The 27,292-nt window shown below is 36.1% G+C and overlaps 1 protein-coding gene across 3 annotated transcripts in view; it reads right to left on the bottom strand.

Annotated features, from left to right (window-relative positions):
* Window positions 1–27,081, bottom strand: part of PHTF2 (putative homeodomain transcription factor 2) — a 47,134-nt gene extending 20,053 nt beyond the window's left edge. For 2 of the 3 annotated variants that reach the window (XM_033514533.1, XM_033514534.1), the window contains exons 1-6: window positions 26,996–27,081; window positions 15,807–15,863; window positions 12,323–12,392; window positions 9,662–9,820; window positions 5,154–5,319; window positions 4,308–4,472 (exon numbers count right to left, since the gene is read on the bottom strand). In XM_033514533.1, the coding sequence (XP_033370424.1) occupies window positions 4,308–4,472; window positions 5,154–5,319; window positions 9,662–9,820; window positions 12,323–12,392; window positions 15,807–15,863; window positions 26,996–27,040 (662 nt within the window). In that variant the 5' untranslated portion in view covers window positions 27,041–27,081. The remainder of the gene's footprint in view (window positions 1–4,307; window positions 4,473–5,153; window positions 5,320–9,661; window positions 9,821–12,322; window positions 12,393–15,806; window positions 15,864–26,995) is intronic. The other variant, XM_033514535.1, reaches the window with a different exon arrangement.
* Between the last annotated feature and the right edge of the window lie 211 nt (window positions 27,082–27,292).

The raw sequence follows: 27,292 nt of genomic DNA on the forward strand, positions 1-27,292 counted from the left end.
CAGCTTTGACAGCAGAACCACAAGATTCAAAAGTGAAAGAGAAACCCCTCTATTCTATCTTAAAAAATAAAAGAGGTTTGCTAGAAGTTGCTTTAATAATTATTAATTCAAAGCAAGCATGCGATTTCCTGAAGCTGCAAACAACCATGCTGTTTAGTACTCTGTACACTGATATTTGGTGTTGTTTTGGATAGACTCTGCCTACTGACAACCCTACTGAATAGAAAGGGATCTACTCTTTTCTGTATTATCCAGTAACTCCCCAGGCAACATTTTTTATTATCTCTTACAAACATACCAATTTAATCTGTTTTTTAAAAGAAAAAATCTCAAGGCCACTTCCACTGAACAGTCTTCCATATCATCCTCCAGAATCAAGACCCTTTCCTAGACAATAAATGTACCAGCAAGACAACCTAATGCACGAAGAAGGGTTCTCAAAGCAAACATTTGGGTGATTACACTCCCAAATTAGAAAGTGCAGTGGATGAAGGGATGAAGAGGAATAGCAACTTGCTACCTTGCTGACAGGGAATTTTAGTCTTCTCTTAAGCTTCTGTACTGTCAAAGAAATTAAATTTTGGGTTGGTTTTTTTTTTAATTCCCAGAATGCTTGGTGGGAAAAGAGGGGAGAGAAGACAGGAGGAAAGTGTTACAAATAAGGCTTCTGAAATTTTTTATTTCAACTAGAACACTGGGTAGGTCAGGGAACTAACAAGAATCTGTTCAATTGATCTTATGCTGCTGTGACAGAATATTCACTGCCTTTCTCTTTAAGGACTGAGGCATTCTGTGAGGGCTTGGATTACACAGCAGAAGATTAAATTCCTCTTTAATATGTACATCAAACAAATTGGGAGAATTTGGAGACCCGACTCACATTCCATCTAAGGTAAGGTATCCCACATATAATTTGTTTTTGCCTGAATGCAAAAAATGGCTAGGGACAATTGGATAAAATAGAAAAAGAAAAACCAGAAAGGACCAATTCAGCTCACAAAATAATGGCATGCAGAAAAAATGGAATAAAAGGATGCAAACGAAATGATCAAAAGAAGAGACATTGTTACTAAGGTATTTAATTCTCCCTTCCCATCTTTAATTTCATTTTGTCACCCTAACAAGGAAAGAAGTTAACATTTATATTTCTTTTAAAGCAAAGGGACTGCCTTTCAGTGGCAACTCATTGCAAAATAAGTAGGGTCAGTTGTGAGTACTGAGGAAATAGCACTAAAATTAAATTATCTGCAATAAGGATAAGCTAATCTATAATTCATTAAATATTATTCCAGCACTTGTAAAAAATTTCTTTCTAACAGTGCAGAAGTAAATACAATTCTCATCACACACACACATCCCGTCAAAAACACTTCCTCCATAAGTTACTAAACTCTGTGAGTGGATTAATTAACTCTTCTAAGTTTGATTTAATTTTCTATACATTTTATACAAAACTTTAAAGCTAGAAGAAATAGCCTTGAACACTTGAATAGGGACAGACAAGGGAAAGAATGAACATATGCATATATGCACAACCTTTTCAGATAGGATTTCAAGCAACGTTTGAGTACTAAAATAGCAAGACCAAAGCTACTTGTCTGGTATCAACTAAGGCTCATTCTAAATAGCAGGGAGCTTGACTGAAGACTTTATTTGCTTCTAATAGAGAAACTGAAGTTATTTTTTTGTAAGACTCCCTAAATTAAATGTAAGCCTCAAGCCAGAAAAACATACATCTGGGCTTAAAGTTAGGCTTTTGTGCACATGTTAAAAAACCAAAACAAAACACCCTATAGTAACAAACTACATATCCTTGGCTGACAAAAATGTATAGTTTTCTAGAATTACTTTATAGAAATACATCCTTAATCAACTTTTACAATTTTAGGCTATAACGAAGTATTTAGAGTAAAACAAAGAACACCAGGAATAAATACAATGTCTTAAAAGGCTTGAATATATATAAAAGCTAATCAAGAACAACTTTCAGTCTTATTCATGTATTAGCCTGAGAAAACAATATGGAAAAGTTAAGTAAGGTTTCTGGAAGAGTAGATTTGAACTCTCAAATATTCTTCCAATGCATTTTCATTGGCATTGATCAGAAAAACTCTCTTCTCTGTTCCCACTGCAATATTTTTAGAGAAATTACAAAATTTGCACTGGAGTAAAGACACATTAGAGCAAATGCCCAAATCAGTACTACATTTTAAACAAATCACCTGTTTGGACAGTGCCCTCTTTTCGAGTAAAACTTATCAATAGTATTTTCTAAATTGTCCCTGTGCTGGGTAGAAGTTTAGAATTACAATTTTTAAATAAGACTGAGTTCTGCCAACTGAAAGGATATTTACTGAATACACAGTTCCAGTTTACTGGGCACAGGCAAATGGTGGAGGTACACAGGGTCCTGAACTAACATAGAGATTGTAATTTCTGAGGTTAATCGGAAATCATGCATTTATGATCTATACTTAAAATTCCAGAAAACAGTATGTCAAAGATTAATATAAGTGGAAAACTGATGAAAATAAGTACTAATGAGATATTCTATGTAAGACATTCTAATGTGCTCATCTAAAGAGCTTCCAAGTGTGTCTTAAGAAACAAGATAGGTGTAGCTGTGAAGCTGTAGGTGTAGCTTCATTGAACTAAGATTTCATAAGGTTTTCTTTAAGCAACATCACCAAGAAGTCAATATACTCCACACTGTGCTCTTGCTTCCTCATTCCCAGCCCCACTCCCATTGTGCTGACAAAACTGTTTGCATTACCATGAAAAAAATTACAAGAAGAAACTGAACTGCATGTTCCCCAGGGAAAAAAAAAGGTTATTTTTCACGTGGACAAGTCTGTATAGCTCTAGACATACAAACAACTGTGCCTCTGCAACTGAAGGGGTAACAAAAGACTATGGGCGGTTTACAGCATTCTCAGTCACTCCATGCTCTTTTTCCTTTGAAGATACTGTATATAGTAAGTAGTCATCATGGAGCCTTAATGTCAATATATACATACACACTACCTCTCATGAAATGGTTTAAACAATTCTTTCTAACTCTTTCTAAACAAAGCCCTTCTCAACTGAAAATACTCTGAGCCCAACGGAAAGGCAAGATAATCTTCCAACACTCTTCTTACTGCTGATCAGTATCTTCAATGAAGGGAAAACAAAACATCAAAAAGTTTACAGGATTACACTTGAAACATACCAGAGAGTAATGCCCACAGACCCAAAGAACAGCCCTGGTGCCTTATCACTATGACCCACAGTTGATCAAAGAGAGCTTAACCCACACAGGAAAAAGGTCAAATGAACTCTCCTCTTACAACACTTTTCAACATTTATAAAACTTGTCCAGGGTTTCAAGTAGATACTCCCAGAACATAAGTTTTACCAGTGGTTAAGAGCATAGACCACAAGTATGACAGACATGTTAGTGTTGCTGTATTTACAATGCAGCATGCACAACAAAACATCAATGTAATAGCGTGCATTATCCCTTTTCTCCATTTAATACTACTTGAGTCTATTTTCACTTATTAATAAATGCTGATCCATCACACTCAAAATGCTGCATGTATAGCACATAGAGGTATAGAATGGGTTTTTTTAAAAACTTTTTTTAATAGTCCAATCAGTATTTATTTGAATCCTGAAGAAAAAGTGTGTCATTTAATGAAAGTGACAGAGTTAAATAAGCATTCTCTTGGAGTAACAAGGAGGTAATGTAACGAAGTAAAATTAGAGAGTTGAATTTTTCTCTTCAGCCTGGAGAAGGGGCTCCAGGGAGACATTTGAGCACCTTCCAGAGCTGGAGAGGGACTTTTTACTAGAGCATGTAGTGACAGGACAAGGTGCAATGGTTTCAAACGGAAAAAAGGTAAGTTTAGTTTTCAATATTAGAAAGAAATTATTAAATGTGAGGGTGGTGAGAATGGAATAGGTTGCCCAGAGAAGCTGTGGCTGCCCCATCCCTAGAAGTATTCAATACCACACTGGATGAGGTCTCTGAGCAACCTGGTCTAGTGGAATTTAACCCTGCCTGTGCCAAGGGGAGAGAACTAGATGATCTAAAGGTCCTTTCCAACCCAAATTATTCTATGACAATTCAGTATTTTTTCAAAATTATTGAATCAGCATTTGCAAAAGTCAAGAAACAACGTTAGTCCATTTTCAAATACTCAAATGAGTTATTGAGAGCAAAAGATAGATCAACAGAAGTGTAATCATTACATCAAAATTTACTTAATTAGAAAAGGGATAGTGCATCTCTAACACATATGTAGCCTTGAATAAATACAAACCCTGATAAAAAGAAAGCAGCATGCCAGATATCTCTGAAGACAGCGCCAATACTGCAAGAGGTGCTTGTACCGTAGCTCTGCACTGTTCCCTCCTGTGTGTTATCTGTGGTACTAGAGCCATCTCCTTCCCTATGTACTTCCAAATGTGCTGCTTTCCTTAATTTCCTTCATCAGAAGAGATTAAAATGGGAAGGTAGTTTTGTAAGTGCAATCTGCTAGTTCTATAACGTGTTCAGCAGTTTAAGCATGCAAAAACAAGCAAGATTTCAAAGTATTTTGCTAAAGCTTTGTCGTATCAATTTAATAAACTCCATTTAATAAAAAAGCATGTCACATTCATTATTATAATACTTTAACACAAAACACATTTCATTTCATCATCATCAACTTAGACCTACAAAATTCACTGCTGCAGAGTTTCCCATTTTAATAGGATAATGCACTTTAGCAAGGCACAGTCAGTGGAGTGCTTAGAAGACTTCAATTCTACATTATAAGAGCATCTCTCTTCACATATACTTTCCACAGATTATTCGCCAGATTTATAAAACTATATTTCCAGTAATATAAACACTGTCACTCCACTACTATTCAGGTAACTGTTTTGAGACAAAATGTCAGATTCAATTAATTAAAATTCAAATAGAACTCTGCCTAAATTAGTCAATGCATAAAAGTTAAAGAGCACCAATTAAGCACCATTTTGAAGTTTCAAATAAAAACAGAACACCAGTTTCTCATCTCTAGCAAAGCACAGACTGTAAACCCCTACATTTTTTTTTCATGCACATTCTCTACAGTAGTTTAACAATCCTAAATGATAAAGTATTTTAACACAGTCTATACCTTCTTCTTTTACCCCCTGTGCTGGGAGGTGGTTTAGGAGTTCGTGTTGAAACAATCTGACAGTGCACAGTCCCAAGCAGCAACATGAGCCATATTGGCCCAATGACTTCAGTCAGAGGTATATTATGTGGGCTTTGGGCTGTATAGAATAGCACTACAGCAGCAACTGGAAAAGAAAGGGAATGAAGTTGAGTTTAATGTCTGAAATGGCCAACTCAGATGACTTTGTCGAAAACAAAAGTCAGATGCAAACCTTCACCTGCATTTCAAGCCAACTCATGTAATTCTGAGAGAAGGAAAGTATTTTGCTGAAAAACAGTAGCAATTAGGGTTTAAACAGTTGACTACTGTCTTAATACCCATCTTTTCTTTGATAATTGTGATATTGTAGGTATTGCCCAAAAAAGTGGCTGAATGAAATAAGGAGAGAAAAACATTTGGAGCGCTGTATTTGTGATGAAACCACTTTAACTATGGTGAAACAGCAGTAGGAGACAAAACCAAAAAGTAAGTATCAGTCCTAAAGCAGCCCAAATAAATTTAATTCTGTATCATGTATTATGACAAAGCACAATCCAGTGAGTCTGATGAGACTTGAAACCAGAAACTCCTTACACAGCAAACTCCATGTCCCAGCCAAGGGATAAAACTGCCCATATGGATAGGCAGCCATGAGTAAGTAAATCCTATAAATGTTCCATATATATACTTGTGCACGTACTTTTCAGCAGTGAGGAAAGATCAAAAGAGAAACCATGTAAACTATGGGGTAGTCCAGCTTAAGTGACCAGGGCTCCAACTAGCACTTATGGTTGGTGAAAGGGCCAGCTTCAATTCCATGGCTGTTAGTTTTATAACCTTATAACCACTTTTCATATACAACCAACCAGGCTCCTGTACCCAGAGCTCAAACACTCAGAACCATCTCTACAGGCTCCAGGTCAACCTGAACACTTCCACCAGGAATAAAGCAGGTGGAAGAAGCAAACCATCTCTGCTTACTCTATGTCCTTGTTCTGGCTTGAAGAGCTGTGATGTGTAACTCAGCTGTGAGAATCCATCAAGAAAAAAAAACCAAAAAAACAAAACCACCCACAGAAACTCCAAGAAACAATTCGGAAGCAGAAATGGAAAACAATTCTCTATGCCTAACATCTGCACATCCCATGAGAACTTGGTTTTGTTTGTGTACTACTGAGAAGTGAAAGTCCTGTAATTTAGACCTGTTTCTAACACAAGAAATACAAGTTCAACAGCTGACACCAGTTCTCTACTGAAATTGACTGAAAATAATGCAGCCACATACAAAGCTATGTGCCACATTCAAACTTCTAAAATAAATCCCATGAAGCAACACAGCAGATACCTGGATGTGATGTTCTCCACTAAAAAGAGGTTTTATGTGTTTTTTCTGAAATAATCTTTGGCAAGGTAACCAGTATTAGAAAAATGATGAACATACAAAACAATGGAATATTGTTGATAGTGGAGAAACTATTTCTAATTTATCATTTGTCTTTTTCCTAAATTAAAGCACAAAAAACTTTTGCATGGGAATATCCTTTATTACTATACATGAACTTTTTATGTTTTTTCTGTATAAGATTTCTCAAAGACCACATGCATCAATGAGAAATCCAACTCATTAAAAATCAATAAAAATAGGTACAGATAGCAAAAGATAACTATCTCTTTCTAAATGAGCTTATCTGAGTTCCTCACACATACAATTACCTCCATGAGACATAAAATGCAAAGAAGGAGCTGATTTTGGCTCCTATCATACAGTTTGGGAAAACATATACTTCTGAGAACACAGAGCTCCACAGACCCATGTGAAATGATTTGCAGGAGTAGGCCTACAGAAAATAATTTTAAAATTCGCTACTGCTGCTTAAAAAACACTAAGTAAAGCAGAGCTGTCTAGAAGAAATCCTCTTCCAGAAGACAAAAATCTGCACATTGCATATTCCTACCACAACGTTTCACACAGATTTAGAAAAATATCACCATTCTCCTGATCTTTTTTAAGTATGATGGGAGGGAAATCCAAGAATTTATTTCTGCATAGTATGACAATACATCCCAGTTTAGGTGATCCAAGAATTGTTCCTACAAACAGCTAGGTAAGATTGGTTGGAGCAGGATTTCTTACAGCACTTTTAATTATTTCTTTATGTATTTATAGTATTTTGACTTACACTTTTCTAAAATACAGTGGCTTATTTCATAAAACAGACACAAATGAAATAATATCACATTGAACAAAAAGCTGCCTCAGAGGAAGCAACCTTACATTTCAAAGACCAACAAGAATTTCTTTTTAAAGTATTTAAACATTGGAAATATATATACATATATATAAATATATATCTCACCACCATAACAACCAACCATTAAATATAAAGGAAGAAACTTTAATAGTGATGTAAGAAATATACAATAAACACTAAGTTTGCACTTCATTTTCCCATTAGAATATAAAAACATTTTAAGTTAAAAATGAGGTATTACTCTATACTAGATAGATAAGGAACCAGAAAAAGGTTTTACATCGATCTTGAGTCCCTGGCCTGTTCTGTGACCTTGAGTATAAAATATTTCTCTGTAGCTCTCTTATCACACATTGTACTAATCACTTCACACTAAAGGAAACCAATGCAAATAAAACCTGGATTTTAAATCTACAGCCAAGGAAAAAGTTTTTTCTGTGGCTTTACATTAATGCTAGCAAGTATTCTGGTAAAGCTAATCAATTTTAAAGCAGTAATTCCAAGTAGTGCAATTCATAAATCTTTAGAAAATACTTTAGGTAAATTAATTTAATTATGAACACAAATAAATGAAATATAGTCAAACCATTTAACAACAATGTCAGTGAGAATCTGTCATGATGATGAAGTCCAAGCTACAATACAAAATCCAGATTCAGGGCAGAAATATGGCCACTGGAATTCGAGGTGTTTTGTTTTTAAGCTTCAATCATGGATTCTTGACATTTTGATGCTGCCTTACCAATCCTGTACAAAATTAATAACTAAGCACCCTTTCTGAGTAAAATAAAAGCAAAACTTCTATATAAGTGCTTGGGAGGGGCTGTTTTGAATAGTTCCCAATAAGTAAATATGTCCATTTAATTTCACTTACATGTTTATTATAAGTCTTTTAATTTATTTCAAAACTATCAAAAAATCTGCAGCTAATTCTGCACAGATTCAATATCAAGTATTTCAAATAGTTGAATTTTAATGTAATAAGGAATACTATTCATTATTTCCTGCTATTTGTTAACTCACAACCACAGAAATACTTTATCACATTACAGACTATATGGATTAGGGAAATGATGCATTCCAACCAGAACTTAGTACCCTAAGAAATCCGAGAGGAAAAAGGCTAGTTACAAGAAAGCTCTGTAATTAATGTCCTAAGAACTTGCTTGCACTCAGATTGTCTCAATATTTTTCTACTTTTAGGGTCTTATGGAGGTGTCATAAATTAATTGGGAGTGTATTTTTCTAAAATACATTCACAAATAAGAAGATAAAAAAATTACTGCAGTGGTATTTCTCAGAATAAGACACCCATGAACATGGTAAAAAAACAACCACAACTTTTTTTACTACCTGTATTACTATAACCAAGAATAAAACTATTAGCACTATGGGATCTCTTACCACAGCACAGAAAAATTAGGAATCTATTTCAGAAATGGGGATAAGAAAAAACTTTTGATAGGCTACATGAGCATTTGTCAGTACTGCAGGTGTTGGGGCACTGGAATGGTGAGATTAATTTTGTACCTGCTAATAACATCACCGCACTGACTTTTTTTTATAACTCCATATATTGTTCTAATTAAAATTTCCAAATGATACAACGATTCACAACTGAGACAACAGATGGTGAATTTGAAAAAGTAATATTGCATGTTAATTGGATTTCAGTGGAAAATTCATCAGTCATTTAGCTTCTCAGGGTACTTACATTGTTCCCAACTTTCATTAACCTTCTGTTCTATATCTGTTCTACAAACTTCTAAAGCACTTATTCTTTTGCTAACTTTCATACTGACTCACTCCATTACATTCTTCCCTTTCTAATTTTCCTCTTATGTATAACAAATAATTAAGAGACTCACAAAGTCAGATTGCTAGAACTCAATACTGAATATTCCAAAAACTGTGAACTGATTTCTGTTTGTTAACAGTCGCCCTGAACTGAATTAAATAGTCCTGAAATTATATTCAGATGTAACAAACTAACGTGTGCCAAATGCTGAAGAAAGCCTTTGAGGAGAGTGTTAAAATTTTTTCATTATGCATTCTTTATATACATAAAAGAAATGTTAACCAAGAGACATATGCTTGAGACTGTGTCATTCCAGTATTTTCTGAAAATACTGGAATAGACCTTAACAGTATGAAGTGAACCAAGCAGCACACTGCAGCTTCCATATGGTTAAAATAAGGCATTCAGTCAAAGTTGATGGTGTAATCCAACTCTACCTTGGAGAAGGTACAGAACAAGCAGCCAGAAAAAAATGACCCTTGATGTCACTTGTAGCCACCACCTGTAGAAGAATGGAAAGAAAACAACTCTCACGATTCCTTTGCGGGTCAAAGATGTCCAAGGACTTTCAGGTTTTGCTTTAGCAAAAGCAGATCCTTTAAAAAAAAAGAAAAGAAATCTCATTTTTTTTCATCATTATGGCTAACAGAAACCTCAGTTGTTTAATAGCAGAGTAGTTATGATAGTGAAATGGTGGAAGTAGAAGAGTTATTCAAATAATTGCATTTAATAATTGCTCCTTTAAATAACTATCTCCTCAATCAAAATATGCCATAAATTGTTGATGTCCTCTTGACTGACATTATGAGGAACTTCTACAAAGTATTCAGAATGTTTGAATAACAAAACACTGCCATATCAAAATTATTCTAAAATTAATTATTAAAAATTGTTCTGTTTCACAGAGGTATCAAAAACTTGATATGAAGCAACAAGTCTCATGCTCATGCAAGTGTAGGCAAAGCAAAGGCCTTTCCCAACACAGAAAAGGGATCTAAAATACCAGCATCTGTAAATTGCACCAGCCATATCATTCAGGAACATGGAATGAGGCTGGGAAGCACTGCAGTGAATCTGTCCAACTGAAGATTAGCCCCAGGAACAGGGAAGACACCCAAAGAATAATTTATCTTTGTGTCTCCTTCTATACTGCTTTTCATTCTCTCTCATTCAAATGTCCTTTCTCTCCCATATCTCTCTATTTATTTTCCTTCCCAGCCAAAAAACTGTAAAATTTACTTAATGGGAATGTGATTTAAATTATGCAAAGTTATTGACTGAAAGGGTATCTTCTGCATGCTGCTACACCATCCCCATCTCATTTATAAGCAGCGCTGGCATTAATGAGTACAGGTAAATGCATTAGTGGCATTTGTGCTGCACAGGTAAAACTGCCAGCTCTGAAACTACTTTAATGCCAACTTAGACATCCATGTAATCATTTAAATGCTATTCATGTACATCACTGCACTGAAAAGGTCTAACACTGTTTCTTAGCTTCTTATAAGCTCAAATGATATTTGATTTGTTTCTTTCTCTCATATTCCCATTTTTTAGAAAATTATACTGTTAGATATGAGAAAAGCTTATCTGCACAACCACAGAGGAGTTCAAAGAGAAAATTGGAGGGGGGAGCCCAAATAATACCTTGCAGGGTCCTTACAGGGTTCTCCTCATAAACCCATCCCTTGAACCACCAGCCCATCTCAGGCCCATCTCCATGAGGCCATTGCAGGACAGAGGCAGAAAAGCAGGTGGGAATCCAAACCATGGAATAAATACAATGAGTACGCCCTGCCCAGGGCTGTCCCAGACGAGCCATGGACCCCACTGTGAGGTGTGAACCCTCACCATGCACTGCTGGGAGCAGATCTCCAAGTCATCCTTCAGAGGAAAAGGGATGCTGCTGCCTCAGGGGTGGGACTCATGCAGGATCCCAGGGAAAATCAGCTCAGATGACACAGCACTTATAAGGCATTCAGAGAAGAATCCAGGGGTGGGAGAAAGAAAGGGTTTGGGCAATTTAGGGAGGAACAAGTGCTGTGAAATTGAGGGGTAAAGGGCTAAAAAAGACTGGTCACATAAACAGCCAATGCCCAGAGCGCTGTTTGTCTGGCCGTGCTCAGCACAGCCTGGACTCCCTCAACGTAGAATGTCCTGAACTCCCTGGACTCTCCTGGGCCAGGGGCCATCTGCTCTGTGTCCAAGGACACGATCGTGGGGCTGACACATGGGGCTGGGTGCCAGCCCTGGCAGTCAATGCCGCAGCCTGGGGGAACTGTGTGGCCGTGGTTGTGGCCGTGGTGCCGGCAGCCCCAGCGAGTGTGGCACAGCCAGCGAGTCCTGGCAAGGACACAGCCCCGGAGGGTGAGGGCTCCAGGGACAAAGGGGAGAGGGCTCCAGGGACAAAGGGGAGAGGGCTCCAGGGACAAAGGGGGAGAGCAGGCCTCTGGAGGCCAGCACTGAGGGTGAGGGTGCCCAAAGTGTACCTGGCTTCCTAGAATGGATGCAGGAGATTGTGCTTGCTGCTGGGCTCATGGATAAAAACACTAAATAATATTTCTCCTAGCCTTCATAAGGCATGAGGGAAATTACATACAGATAAGAATAAATTAAGACTAAATAAAGACTTGGAAAAGTCTCATATCATCTGACCTTCTGTTGCTGTTTTGTTATTTAAAACAGACAAGAAACAACCAAGGCCTGTACACTTTTTACCCTCCAGAAATTTCCAACATAACATTCCCTCCAGATGTCAGAAGACTTGAAAGAAGTCTAAATGCATGACAGTAGGAGCCTTTTAAACTAGTAACTCTAAAATGATAAAAGACAATGCACAAGTTTTTCTTTTTTGTTTTTCTAAATCAGGATCTATACAACAAAATTTAAATTAAATTCTTAACCTTTAAATTTAATCTTAATATCATTATTTAACAATATTTTCTATCCATCTGCCTTAGGGAAGAATTAGGTAGGGCTGGGTGTGTTTTGTTTCATTTGGGATTATTTTAAAGCTACTAATCCACTCTTGTTGTAAGACACAGGATGGCTGTTATTTTAACACTGAGAAATTCAACTTTTTCTAGCTCAGAACGTACCTCTTACAAGATCAACATCTATGAGGTCCGGTTTCACATGTCCTGTTTTCTTTGGTTTGTTTCTCAAACCCTGCAATAGACAAGTATTATCAAAATATTTCATGCAGATGACAGACATTACAAAAGAATCTATGCAGTCAGTAATTGTATCTAACCCATACTGCTACTGAAAATTCAGGCAAACATGTCAGCTTCATAAATCTAAAGTAATATAAATTAAGCATTCCAAATAACAATGCACAATGGATGTCTTTCACATACTTTGCAATCTATATAAAACCCAACCAATTACTGACCCACAGGGCTACTTTTCAAGCAGGCACTGAGCACTCATGGCTTTGCATTATGCAGACAACGTATGCACACACTTGCAAGAATTAGTAATATATGTCTATTCGCTTTTCAGAATTTCTGCAACAAGTTACATTCTTGAATTTCTTTTCTCCTTAAATGTCTAACTCCACAAAACGCTTACACTGCAACTCCTTAATTCCAAACCCAGATAGCAAATCATGTTATAATGCAGGAGCCACTAATCAGTAAGCTCTCAAAAATCCAAATTCTAGAAAAGTATTGAATTTTTCCTCAGTAGTGAATATAGATTAGACAATTAAAAGGAAGGGGAAAATTCCACACAGCAAGAATGCAGCAGGAAGAAAAGCAAGCTTATTTTGTCTTTTAGAAGCAGCATCTTCCATCACTGAAGAACCAAACTCACTGGCAAAGCTTTCAAGTTTGCTTTTAATGCTAAAATGAGACGCTGTACTGTCAAGTCTAAGAGACAGCTCAGCTTATTCTGTTCCCCTTAGTTTAGATTCTTGGTCACATTAGACAGTAAGGAAATCACAGCATGCAATTAATACAGAGTAAAATAAAATACTTTAAAAAATCTTTAGGATGCAAATGGAATTATTATGAAAGTCATTTAACTGTTCTCATTCAAAAAGCATTTGAACTGGTGGACTTTACATTTCTACCATTGCCGTGGTTCAATCACATGTAAAAACACAACTATAATGTAAATATTAAGTATAAATGAAAGCATAAAAATGAAATTGTTGTCAATGAGAGACAGATCAGTGTTATCTGGTGGTGTTGATCTTTGTAAGGATAGTAGCAAGCAAAATGTTCAATTGAATGCAGCTCAAAATATTTCTCACATCTAAATTAAACTGGGTTTATTTTTCATGCAGAAATAAAGATAAAAAAATCAAACTGAAACAAGCCAGATTATAATGTCTCCCAAATTTGCCCTAAACCAGGACAGTCTGTTGGAAAAATGAGTTTGCTTGAAACAAAAAAAAATTAATACACAGAATTGAAACATGAATAGGACAAAATATTGCTCTGAGGATGACAAATAGAGACAACCAGTTATATTTTAAATTCAAGCACTACAAAGACCTTATAATGCAAGATTTTTCAGAACTGCAGTCCTAAAAGTGCAGCAGTTTTATGTGGAATGAGAAAAGAAGTCCATAATTAGAACTGGAAATTACCGTAATTCTAGAATCAGCTACAGATTCTTGTGAATCTTGCGTAAGTGAGCCACTCCATTTCCGCATTTCATAAAGAAAACTGAAGCTTAAAAAGAAAATGCTGAATGATATAATAATTTTCACATGTATTAGTGCTTATAGACCACAAGATCTCTCTTGAAAGTCTAAATAAAGATGTGCCTCTTGGAAGAAATAATCTTCTAAAAACATGCTCAGTCCTAGGAAAAATTTACTGTTGTGGCTCAAATTATGTTTCTATGTTAAAGAAAGAACTCTGAAAAATCTAAGTCAAGAGTACAACTTGATGCAACCTTCAGAGGAAAAGAAATGATGACTCTTTCTTTTAAAATTCTGTCAAACAGTACTTTCAGTGTCCACAGACTTCATTGAGTTGGCTCCTGAACTGTTTGCCACACACAGTAGAAGCATTCCATTTATTCATATGCATTTTCTATACTTTCTTAATGCATCACAAATCTCTAACATGTGTGGAAAACAGCACTGTTTCAGATTAGGGTTCTTAAAAAAAAAATATTCAGTGTTTTATACTGCTCAGACCCTCCAGACCCTCCAGTTGGTTCATATAATTTCTATTCAGCACCAAACACATTTCAGGTAAGCATCAGCAAATGAGAGTTCAAATAAAAATGCTTAAAAGTAACTGTTATTATTGTAAAAACTCTTTTACACAAATTTGAAAATTAATCTTAGATTCTATTACAGTTACAACTAAATTATAAATTTGTAGTAAGAGAAATGTATTTTCTAAGATTTATTCAGATTTTTAATGAAGTTCATTTATAAATAATTACATAATTATTTCTAAATTTATAATGTCAAAGCACTGTAGGAGCTTTGAGATTAAGACACTAAGGTGTAATGCCTGAACTTAGTCACATGCCTTGGTTTCACCACTGAACTCCATTCAGACTACCCAAAATCAAACACCACCTGTAATTTGTTAATTATTAGACTCCTGAGCCAAAGAAGATGCTATTTCCAATCAGCACAAGGCACTATCTGCAGTAACTCTTTGAATAACATGTTGTTGCACAGCAGTTAATGAACTCCTCTCGTGGCTGTGACAAGGTTTCATGGCCATGGGAAGGACCCTTCCAGCAACCCAGGCTCAGCTGTGGCACTGAAATACCATGGGGTTCAACTTAATGTGTGCATTTCTATACAAAATCTCTGTAGTTTGGGTCAGTAAAAGTTCCCACAGAAGGCAAGCAAGTTTCCACATACAGTTTTGTTTAAGTACTGGGGAGTGAAGAAACCCACCCCTAAGGGAACTGAAGCAATGTACATTTTACTAATGTTAAGTAATAGCAACACCTTGAAACTCATGCAGAAATAGCACAATACTTCCATGTAGTGTTGGAGGAGGAAAAAAGGTTAATTGCAAGAAAATATTAACTAAATTAACGTCATGAGTATTTCATATACAACCCATAGAACTAGTACCTATGGGATTGATTCTATTATCTCCAAAGCAATTTAGCAATGTGGCAGACACTGATGGTACTGTTAGTTAAACCAAAATGCACAGAACACTGTTAAACTGCTTGTTCAGAGAAACAAAGCCTGAGGTACTTACCAGTCTAATAAACTGTACAAAACAATGACAGCATCATAAAGGAGGGAAAGTAAACTGCAGGTATAAGGTAACTAACTGAAAGCAAAGAGAGCTCAGATAACTGACATTAGAATTCATCACAAAGAAAAGTGAAAGACAGAAGTATTAACACAACTAAGCCCTCTCAAGATAAAAGAAAAAATGGTACTGAGATACAGAAATGGATCACACTAAATGCTGCAAAGTTATTAATTATGTAAAATAAATAGAGCATAGTATGCTGGTTACATTTGGTTACACTCCAGAAGTCTAGTTTTACTTTACCAGTATTAAATATCACCACATACAATGTAGATCACTTCAGCATACACAACCATTAAAAAAAAAAACAAAAACACTGTATTATTACCTTTATTTCTCTTTGCTCTACTGATTTTTCCCATATTTGTTGATCATATGCTCCAATCTAAAAAGAAAAAAATCTACATGAGGATTTAAGAGACATCGAACAAACAAAATCAAATCAACCTTCAACAAGAGAAGCATGAAGCCAGCAAGTTATTTCCTTGGGTAGTTTACAAAGAAATTTTTATCTTGGCTGGACAACATCAAGCTAATCTGTAGTGGAACTGTGATAGAGGGGAGAGCTGAGCCTCACACATCCCCAGCCTTCTCCCAGGACTTGTGCAAGTCCAAGCACGAGGAAGACCACGCTCCCTCCGACCCCAGGTCGGGATTCCAGCCTCCCTGTGACAGAGAACAGAACTATGGCAGTTACACTGACATGGCCTTTCAGATAACTTCAAAAGAAATATGCACATCTAGCTGAACCCATTCCTCACTTAATTTATTTTTTTTAAACCATCTATCATTCCCATTTCATTACACCCACTTTTAAAGCCAGATGGTCTTTAGCTCTGTTTCTTAACAGTGCACAGCAAACAGCTATATGGTCAGGCTGGTAATCAACCAGGTTATATCCCAAGGGGCACCTAAAGAATACCAAGAAATAGCACTCTTCCCCATCGACTGTCAAATATTTAGAGGAAGGGCAACCTTAAACTTCAGGATTTAAGATGATGACAAGAACATATGAGACAACATATCCTAGTCTTGTAAGAAGTTATCAAAGATCATCAGACTGCTTTGAACTCTACACAAACTGTATTTCTAGGTAACAATCAGTAATAATAATCTCTTTCTCTATGGCAATTTTAAAGCCTTGCCATCCCAGCTGTTCTACCTAGACACATAAATCATGTGTATCTGGGGATCGATTCAGATCACAAACTCTGAGCAGTTAAGTGTAAGATCACTTTTAGGTCATGAGACAGATGCAGTTCCTGAGATTCAAAGATCCTTTTCCAGCCTGCAGAGGTGACAAGCAGCTCAGTCAGACACGTGACAGAGAGGAGAAAGGAACAACTCCCATCATCTGAGCTATAAATAAACTGTATAAATTCAATCTTACTGCAATAGTGTGACTCCTCCTTCCAATTCACAACTGCAGCAGACATAAGAGACCCAAGTGCATGCAGTTTGTACCAAAAACCATGGTTCACATTTCTCTTTTAGTATTTCAGCCTTCAGCATTAATTTAGATGTTATAAAAGAAAGAAAAAGAGTCATTTTTAATTAAAAAGGATCTTTTAACCAAGGAGCTGTGAAAAAATGAAAAAAAATACTCAGGGAAACCAACACACAAACACCAAAAACAACCAAAGAAATCTATAGGCATCTTCTGTGCCTCTAAATCTGACAAATTAAAAAATAACATTTGAAAAAAATCAAATTTAGAGTAGTAAATTCCTATATCTAAGATTGAAACTGAGAACAGCAAACTGAAATACTGAATTGGTCTTTCCCAAATTTAAATAATATTTCCCATTCATAAGAGCTAAACTATTTCTATAGTTTGCTACTTTAAAACTTTGCAAAAGAAACAATCTACTGGCTTTTTGATAATAATAAATACTTTACACCATGCATTTTGAAAAAAAGAAACTCTGGAAAATAACTAGAAAGTCAGACATAGTAGGGGGAAGAATTAAGCATTTACTACAATTAAAGTAATTAAACCAAAGGAAGTTTAACAGCTAGCTTCACCTGGATAACAGCCAGCAATTAAAAAGTCAATATATTGAATAACCACTCCACCCAGACATTTATAGATAATTGTTCTGGCTTTTTCTTTAAATACATTTTAAATGAAATTTCAGGCCTTTCTGGTTTTCATTAAATTTGCTAAGAAGAGCTCCAAGCAAAATTTTTGTGCTGCATAATATTGCATCCTCCCCTCCCCACTTCCAAAAAAAAGTTTCTTTCTACAAGGACAGAAAGGGGATGCAAGTCTGTGTCCCTCTCTGTTATGCAAGATCCAAATGCGGAAGGAAGCCTTTGTGCCAATAAAGCTGCAAAGCAAACTCCATTCATAATTCCATTCATAGCTGAAACTGGTATAGAGTTGAAGTCTATAAAAATGTTCTTCTTTTAGACAAATAACAGAACATTTGTTAAAGGAATTCTGGGAAACAGATCCCAGAAGACATCTGACACAAGGAAGCCGACCGATTTAAAATCTTAATTATCTCTTCCTACAAATATTTATTTTCCCTCTTTAGGCAGCATCTTTCATCTCCACAAAAAGACAAGAAGAAGGGATTTTGCCATTCACATTACTCTTTTAATGCTGCCCTATAAAGCAATTCTACCTCAGGAGGTAAAATAAAGAGTGCCAGAACTACTTTAAAGGATAGGGTCCTTTACAACTGTTTTGCTGAAGAAGAGGGTCTGTCCAACCACCTCTGATCAACTTTAGTTACTGACATCTGAGCACAGGACTATTCACTAAGGCATGCTGGTGGGAACTGAAAGGAGTGGAAGAGAGAATTACAGCGAGTACCATTACAATCTCTCACTTGGTTTTCGTTGTTTTTTGGGGCTTCTTTTTAAATTTACCTCCTATCACCTCTTTGTGTTTTAACAAAGTTTAAGGATCACTTCAGGGAGCAGGTGTGTGTGCCACTCAGCACATCAAATTCCAACCTGATATTCAACTTCCCTCTTGCCACATGCATAAGCATCCCTCTACACTTCTCTTCCAAATGTATCAGAAGAAAATACATAAAAATAAAGGCATCATCATAAAGCAGCATACTGGATACTGGCACGCTTCATTTCCCACATTAATCAACAGAAGGAAGAAGTAGTGTTATTAAAACAAGGCAAGTAAAAAACACAAGCATTATTTTTTTTTTCTCTCCTTTATGTCAGGAAAGCAGATTTAGAGTTTGCAAAATATGTCTTGCAGAATTCATTGAAAGGTACATAAATTTCATTTACAACAAACTAAATTATAACATATAATGATTACCGGAGAAGCTAGACACGTGTATGAATTAAAATCAAGAACATAATTAGTGAATGAAGAATGTAAGATAATACTAGCAAACCTTCCTGGTTTTAAATTATTGAGTACACCAGCCAATTCCAGCTTCAAAGAGTTTGGATTTACAAGTATTTGCATTTTAATTCTGTTTTCTGTTAAATCTAATGTAAATCTAAAACAAATGTAGCTCTTGGCTAGTCATGTGTTTCCTTACAATTGTGCACACCTGCAGGACACTGAAAAGAAGCCTAGCACCTAGTCTAGCACCAAAGAAATTAAGCTCTAACGGCAAGTAAAAGGAAGGAATAACCTTCCAGAGATAAGATCAGGTTGGAACCTGAATAATTTAAATATACACAAAACTTGATCAAAGCAAGGTCTCCCTCAATATGCAGTGTCCCAGGGCTTCTCCCCAGGCCAGGCATTCAAGCTTCCTTGGCTGGAGCTATTCTGCCAACAGGAATGCTCTGACCAACTCCAGTACCCATTTACTACCCACCCACTGTGCCTGGAGTCTCATCCCTCACAGCTGCAAGTTCTGCACCATCCTTCAGAGACAATTTGAAGTACAAAACACAGGAGTCAAAAAAATGGTCCCATTGTTAAGTACACAGTTGCAAGAAATGCCTCTAAAATCTCTTCAATATTATACACAGTTTAAATCACGCATCGCAGGCCTCCTCAATGCCAAGATTTTGTCCAGTCTATCCAACTCTATTATCTCAAAACACTCAGTTCTGAAGATCTTACACCTCGATAAATACCAAGTAAAGAAGATAAAGGGGATTCTGTTTGTTTATGCATTTGCAGAATTAGCAACCATTCTTCAATCAACTATAAAAATTTTCAGTATATAAGGGATTGATTAAATGCAAATTAAAACTGCAGCCACTCTTTCACAACAGAGAAGCAGGTGTTTAACAGCCTAAATTAGCAAAGTATAATAACCTTTCAATTAGGTTTTCTTGAAAAAAATTTCCTCACAAGTAATCATTTAAAAAAAAAACCTAACTTGTATGTGACTTGGCATGGGAAATTACAATTACGTATTTGGTAAACTCAATAAAGCTAGCTCTTTACAGAAAGAATAAATAAATTTGAGATCCTTTTTAAGTGCAGCCGCCTCAAAACATTTTCTGGGTTTGATATATGTGCATTACTTGCAATTATCTAAAATAGCTGCACTTACTCTTTCCCAATCACATATGTCAGGAAGCATTTTATCAAATTTCTTCATACATCTGAAATTTGGCACCTGTACGGTTTGGTTGTGTAACATCAACAGCAATTAGCTTAAGTAAATAGTTAAGCTATTGAAAACACAGCAATATTTAGTTCAAAGCACAGGGGAAAGGGTTTTAGCACTGTGCCATGTTTCTTCCCAGTGCCCTTCTCATAACAAGCCACGTGTGCATAAAGATTGAATTTGAGCTTTGTGAATGACACTGATATTCACTTTAAGCTAATGTAGTGATGGTATCAACCTGTAGCCCAATACTCGCAAGGCCCTTCTGATTCTAATGGAATTGATCAATATTTCAAGAGGCATTTATAATTTATGCCCATGCAGACTAGCAAAGATTATAATCCTAAAAATACACAGTATTTCCTCTTGGATCTTAAAACTTTAATGTTTATAAATAATAAAATTAGTGTGCTAAACTTTGCTCTTTAAAACCTCTAAACACTTTTACAAGCCACATCACAATAGTATTACAAATTCAAAATATGTAAGATCTAGACTTTGGTAAATAAGTAACAAAGTTTCTTCCTTGGACTGACACATTAATAAAATAATTAGTCCGAAAATATTAGCTAATATGCTTTATTAACTTCTACAGTCCAAGATAATTAAAATAACTGTATGATTTTCTGTATCAATTTTAGAATTTGGGTAGCCATATATAAATAATTTCTATACAGGCATTATTATTAATTTTTACAATATGTCTCATTTTCTCAAAACTTAGAACAGGATTACTGAAAGTTATTTTAAACTCCCGTTTATTTCTCACATGAACTAAACCCCGTTGCAGTAAAGGCAACAGTCTAGTAGCTCAGCAGTATAATTATCTCTATTGAAGTAGGTTTCTAGTCTTGGGACAGGGTTTTTTATACATATTTTTCATTTTCAAGGGTGGTAGGTGTTTTTCAATTCTGTTTATGGTGGATATGTGGACTGGACAAGCTAAACTAAGACAAACTTAGCCGATAAACCACAGATAGAAATCACTATGATAGTTTTATACTGTCTGTTAACAGCAAAGAGTTAAGTAACTTCTAGTCAAATGGAAGGCAGTGAAGGGATTAAGGTTCTATATCCTAAGGTACAGAGCTCTGAATTTATAACTGCTGAATTGTTACTTCTGATTTTAAAACATCCTGATACCTCTCCCTTCTCCCCTGTTTGGTGGCAGAGGGAGAGCTGAAACCAGCTATTTTTAGAGTAAAATTAAGCAAGCTATTCAAAACTTTAGTAAGAGTTATTTATTATTAACTATTTGAATTTCCAACTAATGACCCACTTAAATTCTGCCAATAACTGCAACACCACTGTATTTACAGCCATTTCACTGAACAATAATTTTACTAAGGCTTGCTTTAGTGATATCATCCCTTTCAGAGTCCAATAATAGCTAATTAAACATTTATTAACTACATACTAATGGTTTTTCTGAATTATTCTTTACAGATTAATTCTTAAAATCTGTCAGCCATACTTATCTTAATCATACTTACTGCCCTGAGTAATGGTTTACAAATTTTAGCATATCTATGAAAACCACAAAACACCTAAACACATCTTTTCATCACACAATTGAACATAAAGAAAAATTATATACAGCAGAACACTTAGAACCCTTTGCAGGTTAAACTAAATGAGAGTACAGGAATAACCATAGGTAAACACAGCACCCTAGGTGCTGTCCGAGGTGAGCTGGTCAAGAGCACTCCCTTTCCTAGTCCAGGGCTACACTATTGCTAACAATGCCCAGCTGCTCTCCAAGGGTTAAAGATTTAAGACCTCTGAAACATTTTTTTTTTTTTTTAATAATAATGTACTGGCACAAAACAAAACAGCCTCAAGATGTAACTGGGAAAAGAAAACCACTCTGGCAGGCTCATTATTCAATATTATTCCCTGAAGACCTCTGAAAATCCAGCAACTTTAGTGGTGTTGCAACTAGGATCTTAGAATAGCATTGCTCTTAGGTCCCTGATCATTTCCCCTTCCCATGGCATGCTTTCCTTGTTGCCCTTGCATTTGTCTGGGTGGCTAAAGGATCAATCAGATCATGCAGGAAGAGAAAAGGAAGGGTTAGGCTGTAATTTAACAATCAGAGAACCCTTCTCAAGACAGAGCGATTTCACCTCGTTGCTCCCCTGCCATTAGACATTAATTCTACTGCTTGTAGAATTGTAGACTTAGTTTTAGCTGGATGTGTTTTCCGACTAAATTAACTAAATAAATGTATGAAAGTCTATGGGAAAGCAAAGCAGGCATGGGAGCCTACAGGCAGGCAAAATGCAAGCCTGTTTTGTTCAGCCACAGCCCCTGTTGGAGTGATGCTCTGCACCAGATTCAGAAACCAGAGCTTTGCCTCACCAAGCAAGGCACTGAGGGTAAATCCTCACTAGGACAGGCAACTACTTGAGTACCAAATGTGGAAGGAAACTAACTGAACATACATTTTCTTCCTTAGTGCTCTGACAAACGCCAGCTCCAACACTTGTCAAGTTTCAGCACTTGAAGTCATATGTTTTTAAATCAAGTCAGTTTCAGCATCCAAAGTTTCAGGTAAAAATAGCCATACAGCCTGTCCATTTGGCAAAAACTGCCTTTGGTGCCAGGATGAATAATGCATCATGTGAATTTAGTGCCAAAAAGGAAATCAGGTGGTTTCAAGGTAGGATATAATTTTCATTTAATTCCTCCTTTAACTTAATACAGGGACCAGGTTAGGAAAGTTAAAGCACTGATAGAGTTAAACGTGGGCAGGGATCTCAAGGGCAACACAAACAAGCTTCTACAGGTTTGTTGACAACAGAAAGAATGCTAGGAAAAATGTGGGCCCTCTGTGGAAAGAAAAAGGAGAGCTGGTTACCAGGGGCATGGAGAAGTTTGAGGTACTCAGATATTTCTGCCTCAGCCTTCACAAGCAAGTGCTCCAAGTTGCAACCTGCTCTAGTTGGGAAGATGTCCCTGCCCTATGATGAATTTTCAGGTCCCTTCCAACCCAGGCCATTCTATGAATCTAAATAGGAGAGTATAATCTTGGACTGATGAGCTGTAAAACACTGAATATTAAGATCTTAAATCAATGCCATTAGAACTCTAATTCTGCCCTTTAAAGCCATGAGAGAGAAAACATCTCATTTGTTTTATTGTGCCCTTTAACAGCTGTACCCAAGGGACACCAAAAGCAGCAGAAAGCTGCACTGGCAAAGTTAAATGATATGCAATCAGGTGCGGGATTCAGCCTCAATTCATTAAGTTTCATTCTGCTTTCTCCTACAACCATTCCCAAGAGAAGAACAACATAATTGTACAAATTTGTTGGTAATATTTCAGGAAGAAGAGTTTCCCATTTTAGCAGCAAGGCTTCTGTAAGGATTGAAAATCAAAGTTGTTAAGGTACATTTACATATGTTCTCCAAACTGTAAACCAGACCACAAATTCCTTCTATTATTATCTGTACAACTCAAAAGCATTTTAAGATATTTATGCAAAAAGTTACAAGCAATAGAAGCAGTATTCTAAATTATTCATAACTTTATTATTTTTAACATCAGCTACTGTTACTCAGGCAATACTTCAAGTACATCTATAGTATCAGTATCATAGAAAAGTTATGCCAGCAGATACTGAAATTGTTTTCAATAAATGCGGTGTGTCAGATTTTGTTAACAGGAAAAATGTGATGGTTTTCTCCATCAAATGACTCAACTACCAAGCTGAAGCAATTTCAGCATTGTGGTACATACACATAATCCTAAGGATATTAACCAAGTGGTGTATCTATGTGAGTAGTACCTTGGTAGCTGCCTGGAACTGTTCCAGGGAGCGATGCAGACAGTCCTGCCACTCCCTTTTATTGCAAGAAGCAGGGCAGCTCCAAGGGCTGAAAACAAGCCAGACAAACCCTTTGTCACACCTAAGTACCTCAGCACTGTACTCCCTAGTGCATCAAGAAACACGCCAGGTTTCATTTTTTTAAAATTTCTACAGAGCCAACCTGTATCTAGAAGATTTCATGCCTTGAAAAAGTAATTGTACTGGCTGGGAAATGCAAGCAATCACTGGAAGCACTAAAACTCTGTCTGTGCAATCTTGTATCTCAAACTACACACTGCTGTAATACCAATCTGAAATCTTAGATTCCAACTTAAAATAACTCAGATTGATTACAGTATTTTTAAAAGACAGTAATCAGGAGCTCCAGTGCAGTAAAAGCAGAGTAAATCTGTTGTCAAAACAGAAAAACATGTTTACATAATAAAAGGTCTGACCTTTTAAACAATTAGGGGTATTACTAAATCATCCTGGTGTAAGGAGCTCAATTTCAGACAATAGTATGAGTCATGAATAAACTTGCTGTTTGCAAAACTTTCCTAAAGTAGGGTTGGAAGAGCTCAATTGCTTAACTCTTTCCATTGAAGAGATATAAAAATGTCTCTTGTGCAAGAAACCAACAAACCTTTGAAACTCAGTAGAGAGACACATGAAATAAATATATTAAAAAATACATTAAAACTGAAAACTAAGAAAGACAAGGAGCATGTTATCTGCTAAGTATTTCTTACACAGCCCCAACCTACTCAAATGTTTCTTAGTCATGTATAACTAGAAATACCAGAAGTTAATGTTCCTTTTCAAGACATTCATACACCAATTTATTAATCTGAAAACACCTTCCCAAAACAACAGCTTATTTTTCTCATTTCATTATAGAGGCAAGTAATATCAATTTGATCAATGCTCATTGCAACCCTGGTTCTCTTTTGCCCCAGAAACAAACTTCTATTGTCAGAATGTGGTACTTTTTTATACCTCCCCACTTTCAATCCCAGTTACAGCTGTGATGAGTCAGCAGATCTAATCAGTGGGACAACCAACAGCTACTAAAAAACCTCAAAATTTAAAACTGGAAGCAAACAACAGGTCCTAAAGTTCAGTATCTTGACATTAAAAGCAAGGACAAAAAAAACCCATCTGCTATCAACTAAACACCAGCACAACTCTTTCTGTTCCCCAAATTGAAATCTTTAGTTTAAACAACAAATCTATGGATAAAAAATCCTGTGCCATGTAATAGATTTAAACAAATAAATAAGCAAAATCAAAGGCATAGGTGAAAGAATCTAGATATTCCCAGGGACAGATCACACACACCACAGTAGAGAGTTAGAAGACTCTTCAGGATTATCAGCTGGATCCAGGAGAATGCTCAATATGTGCTACCTAAGGAATTACAGTCTAATTCACATGAACATCTATCTGCAACTCTTCTTTAATACAGCCATTTGTCTCAAAACATTACACTTCCTCATACTAAAGCAGCACAACTTGCTCATTTGGCAGATCGCAGTCCACATGTGGACTGCAATTAAATTTTGTTCACACCAGGGAGAAGACCAGCATCAAGTTTATACATTGTCTTAACCCTCCTGAAGACAGCTCAGTCCTTCCAGAAGTAACACAAGTCACCTCACCACAACTCCTTGCCATAAAGGCACTGTACAATTCCTGGCTGAACAGACCTCTGTAAAAGCCACAGAAATGTTGGTTTTTACTTTTATGTTTTTTATGAACAAAAAAAAATGGAAACGTGAAATCACAGGAAAAAACGACAGAACAAGGATTAAAAGAATGAGCTATAGTGATAACAAGTAATCCTGTTAGGAGCAATGTCCTGGGAAAAGTAAAATTGAGGAATGGGTTGTTTATATCAAGACCAGAAGGCCTGCCCTCCGTAAAATCACACCACAGTGACTCACTCTGCCTTCGTAACATCAGGAGGATGCACAGTTGGAGCATATTAAATGTGCTATTCCTTTTATTGAATGACCAACAGGAAAACAGACATGTTATATTGAAAAAAACAACCAAAAAAAAGCCAACCAGACAACAAACATGAACTTCACTTAAGATTTACAGAAACTGCAGGGTCTTACTTGCATCAAAGGACCATCTATTTGTAAAGCTGAATATCATGAAAGATCTGTCCAAAAGATAGTGCATCATCATCAACAAAAACAACCTCAGAGATATGATGAGGATCTGATACCCAGCATCTCTTGCACTGCACAAAGGGATCCTGATCAGACCAAATACAAACACAGCTTGGTGTCTGGATATCTGATATCACTACACAGTGAGTAAATTAAGTGTATGAGAGAATGAATGGAAGCAGGTAAAATCAACATCATTTTCCCCTTTCATGAGATATTGCATTGAATTTCATTACATTAGGTCTTTTACAAGACATCTTCCAAATCAGAGTACATGGCAAAGAACACAAACAAAAAACTCATCAGTAAACTGCAAATTATTTTCAAGTTTTTAATACATAATTGAATAATTGGTATAAATTAAGTCAGCAAAATTACTTTTTCTGCTCTTTCAACAGTAATTCACTCTTGCAAAGACCTCAACAAAGCAGTATTATCTTATTTCTAGGAAGTAACTGTTGCTTTGCTAGAAACTAACCAGGATTTCTGTTTTTTAGACCACTGTCATTATTTACTTGAGGACAAGATGTACTCTCCAAAAGACAGCTACAGACCCGAGGAAAATACTAACTCACAGAAACTTATTAAGTCATGGAGAGCCAAGACTCTCTCTTTTGGGTAGGTATTGTTACTGACAGAAAATTTGTTTCAATTCTTACTTTCTACTTAAATACAAAGATTTTTTTCATGTGCTATAGAAACAACATTCTCCTGCACAGTAATTAACACTCTACTGAGAATGCAAAATCTGATTTTTTTGCAGAGCACAGGTAACCAAGGGAGTAAGGAGTTTCCAGCATAGATGAAAAGCTACTTCATTTCACTAAATGCAATCACTAAATATTTATTTACCTATGTAAGAAAAGTTTCAAGATACTCACTCTCATACAATGCTAATAAGTAATGCTTAAGTATTTTATATTTGTTGTATTAACACACAAACACAAGCCACCATAAAAACAAATAGAAATCTTACCTTTTTCTGGTACCAAACTATAGCATCAGTTACTTTGGACGCCATTTATTCCACTGAATTCACAGAGTCATTTTAGGCTGTTAACAGAAAGAGACAGAACTTTACTTCCACTTCCCTACGAAGGCCAAACAGGTAATGCAGAAACACTCCCGTTACCTGCAAGTCACTGAGCAGCTGCATTTACTTTACACAGTGTCTCATTTTTTTAGTAATAGTTTGGGCTTTCTCCTCTAGGCAAACAAAAAAATACAAATCTGCTGCTACAGGACATCAAAAGACCCACTTTTGTCCTTTGTT

Source organism: Parus major, chromosome 1A, assembly GCF_001522545.3.
Source record: "Parus major isolate Abel chromosome 1A, Parus_major1.1, whole genome shotgun sequence".
NCBI classification, from domain to species: Eukaryota; Metazoa; Chordata; class Aves; order Passeriformes; family Paridae; genus Parus; species Parus major.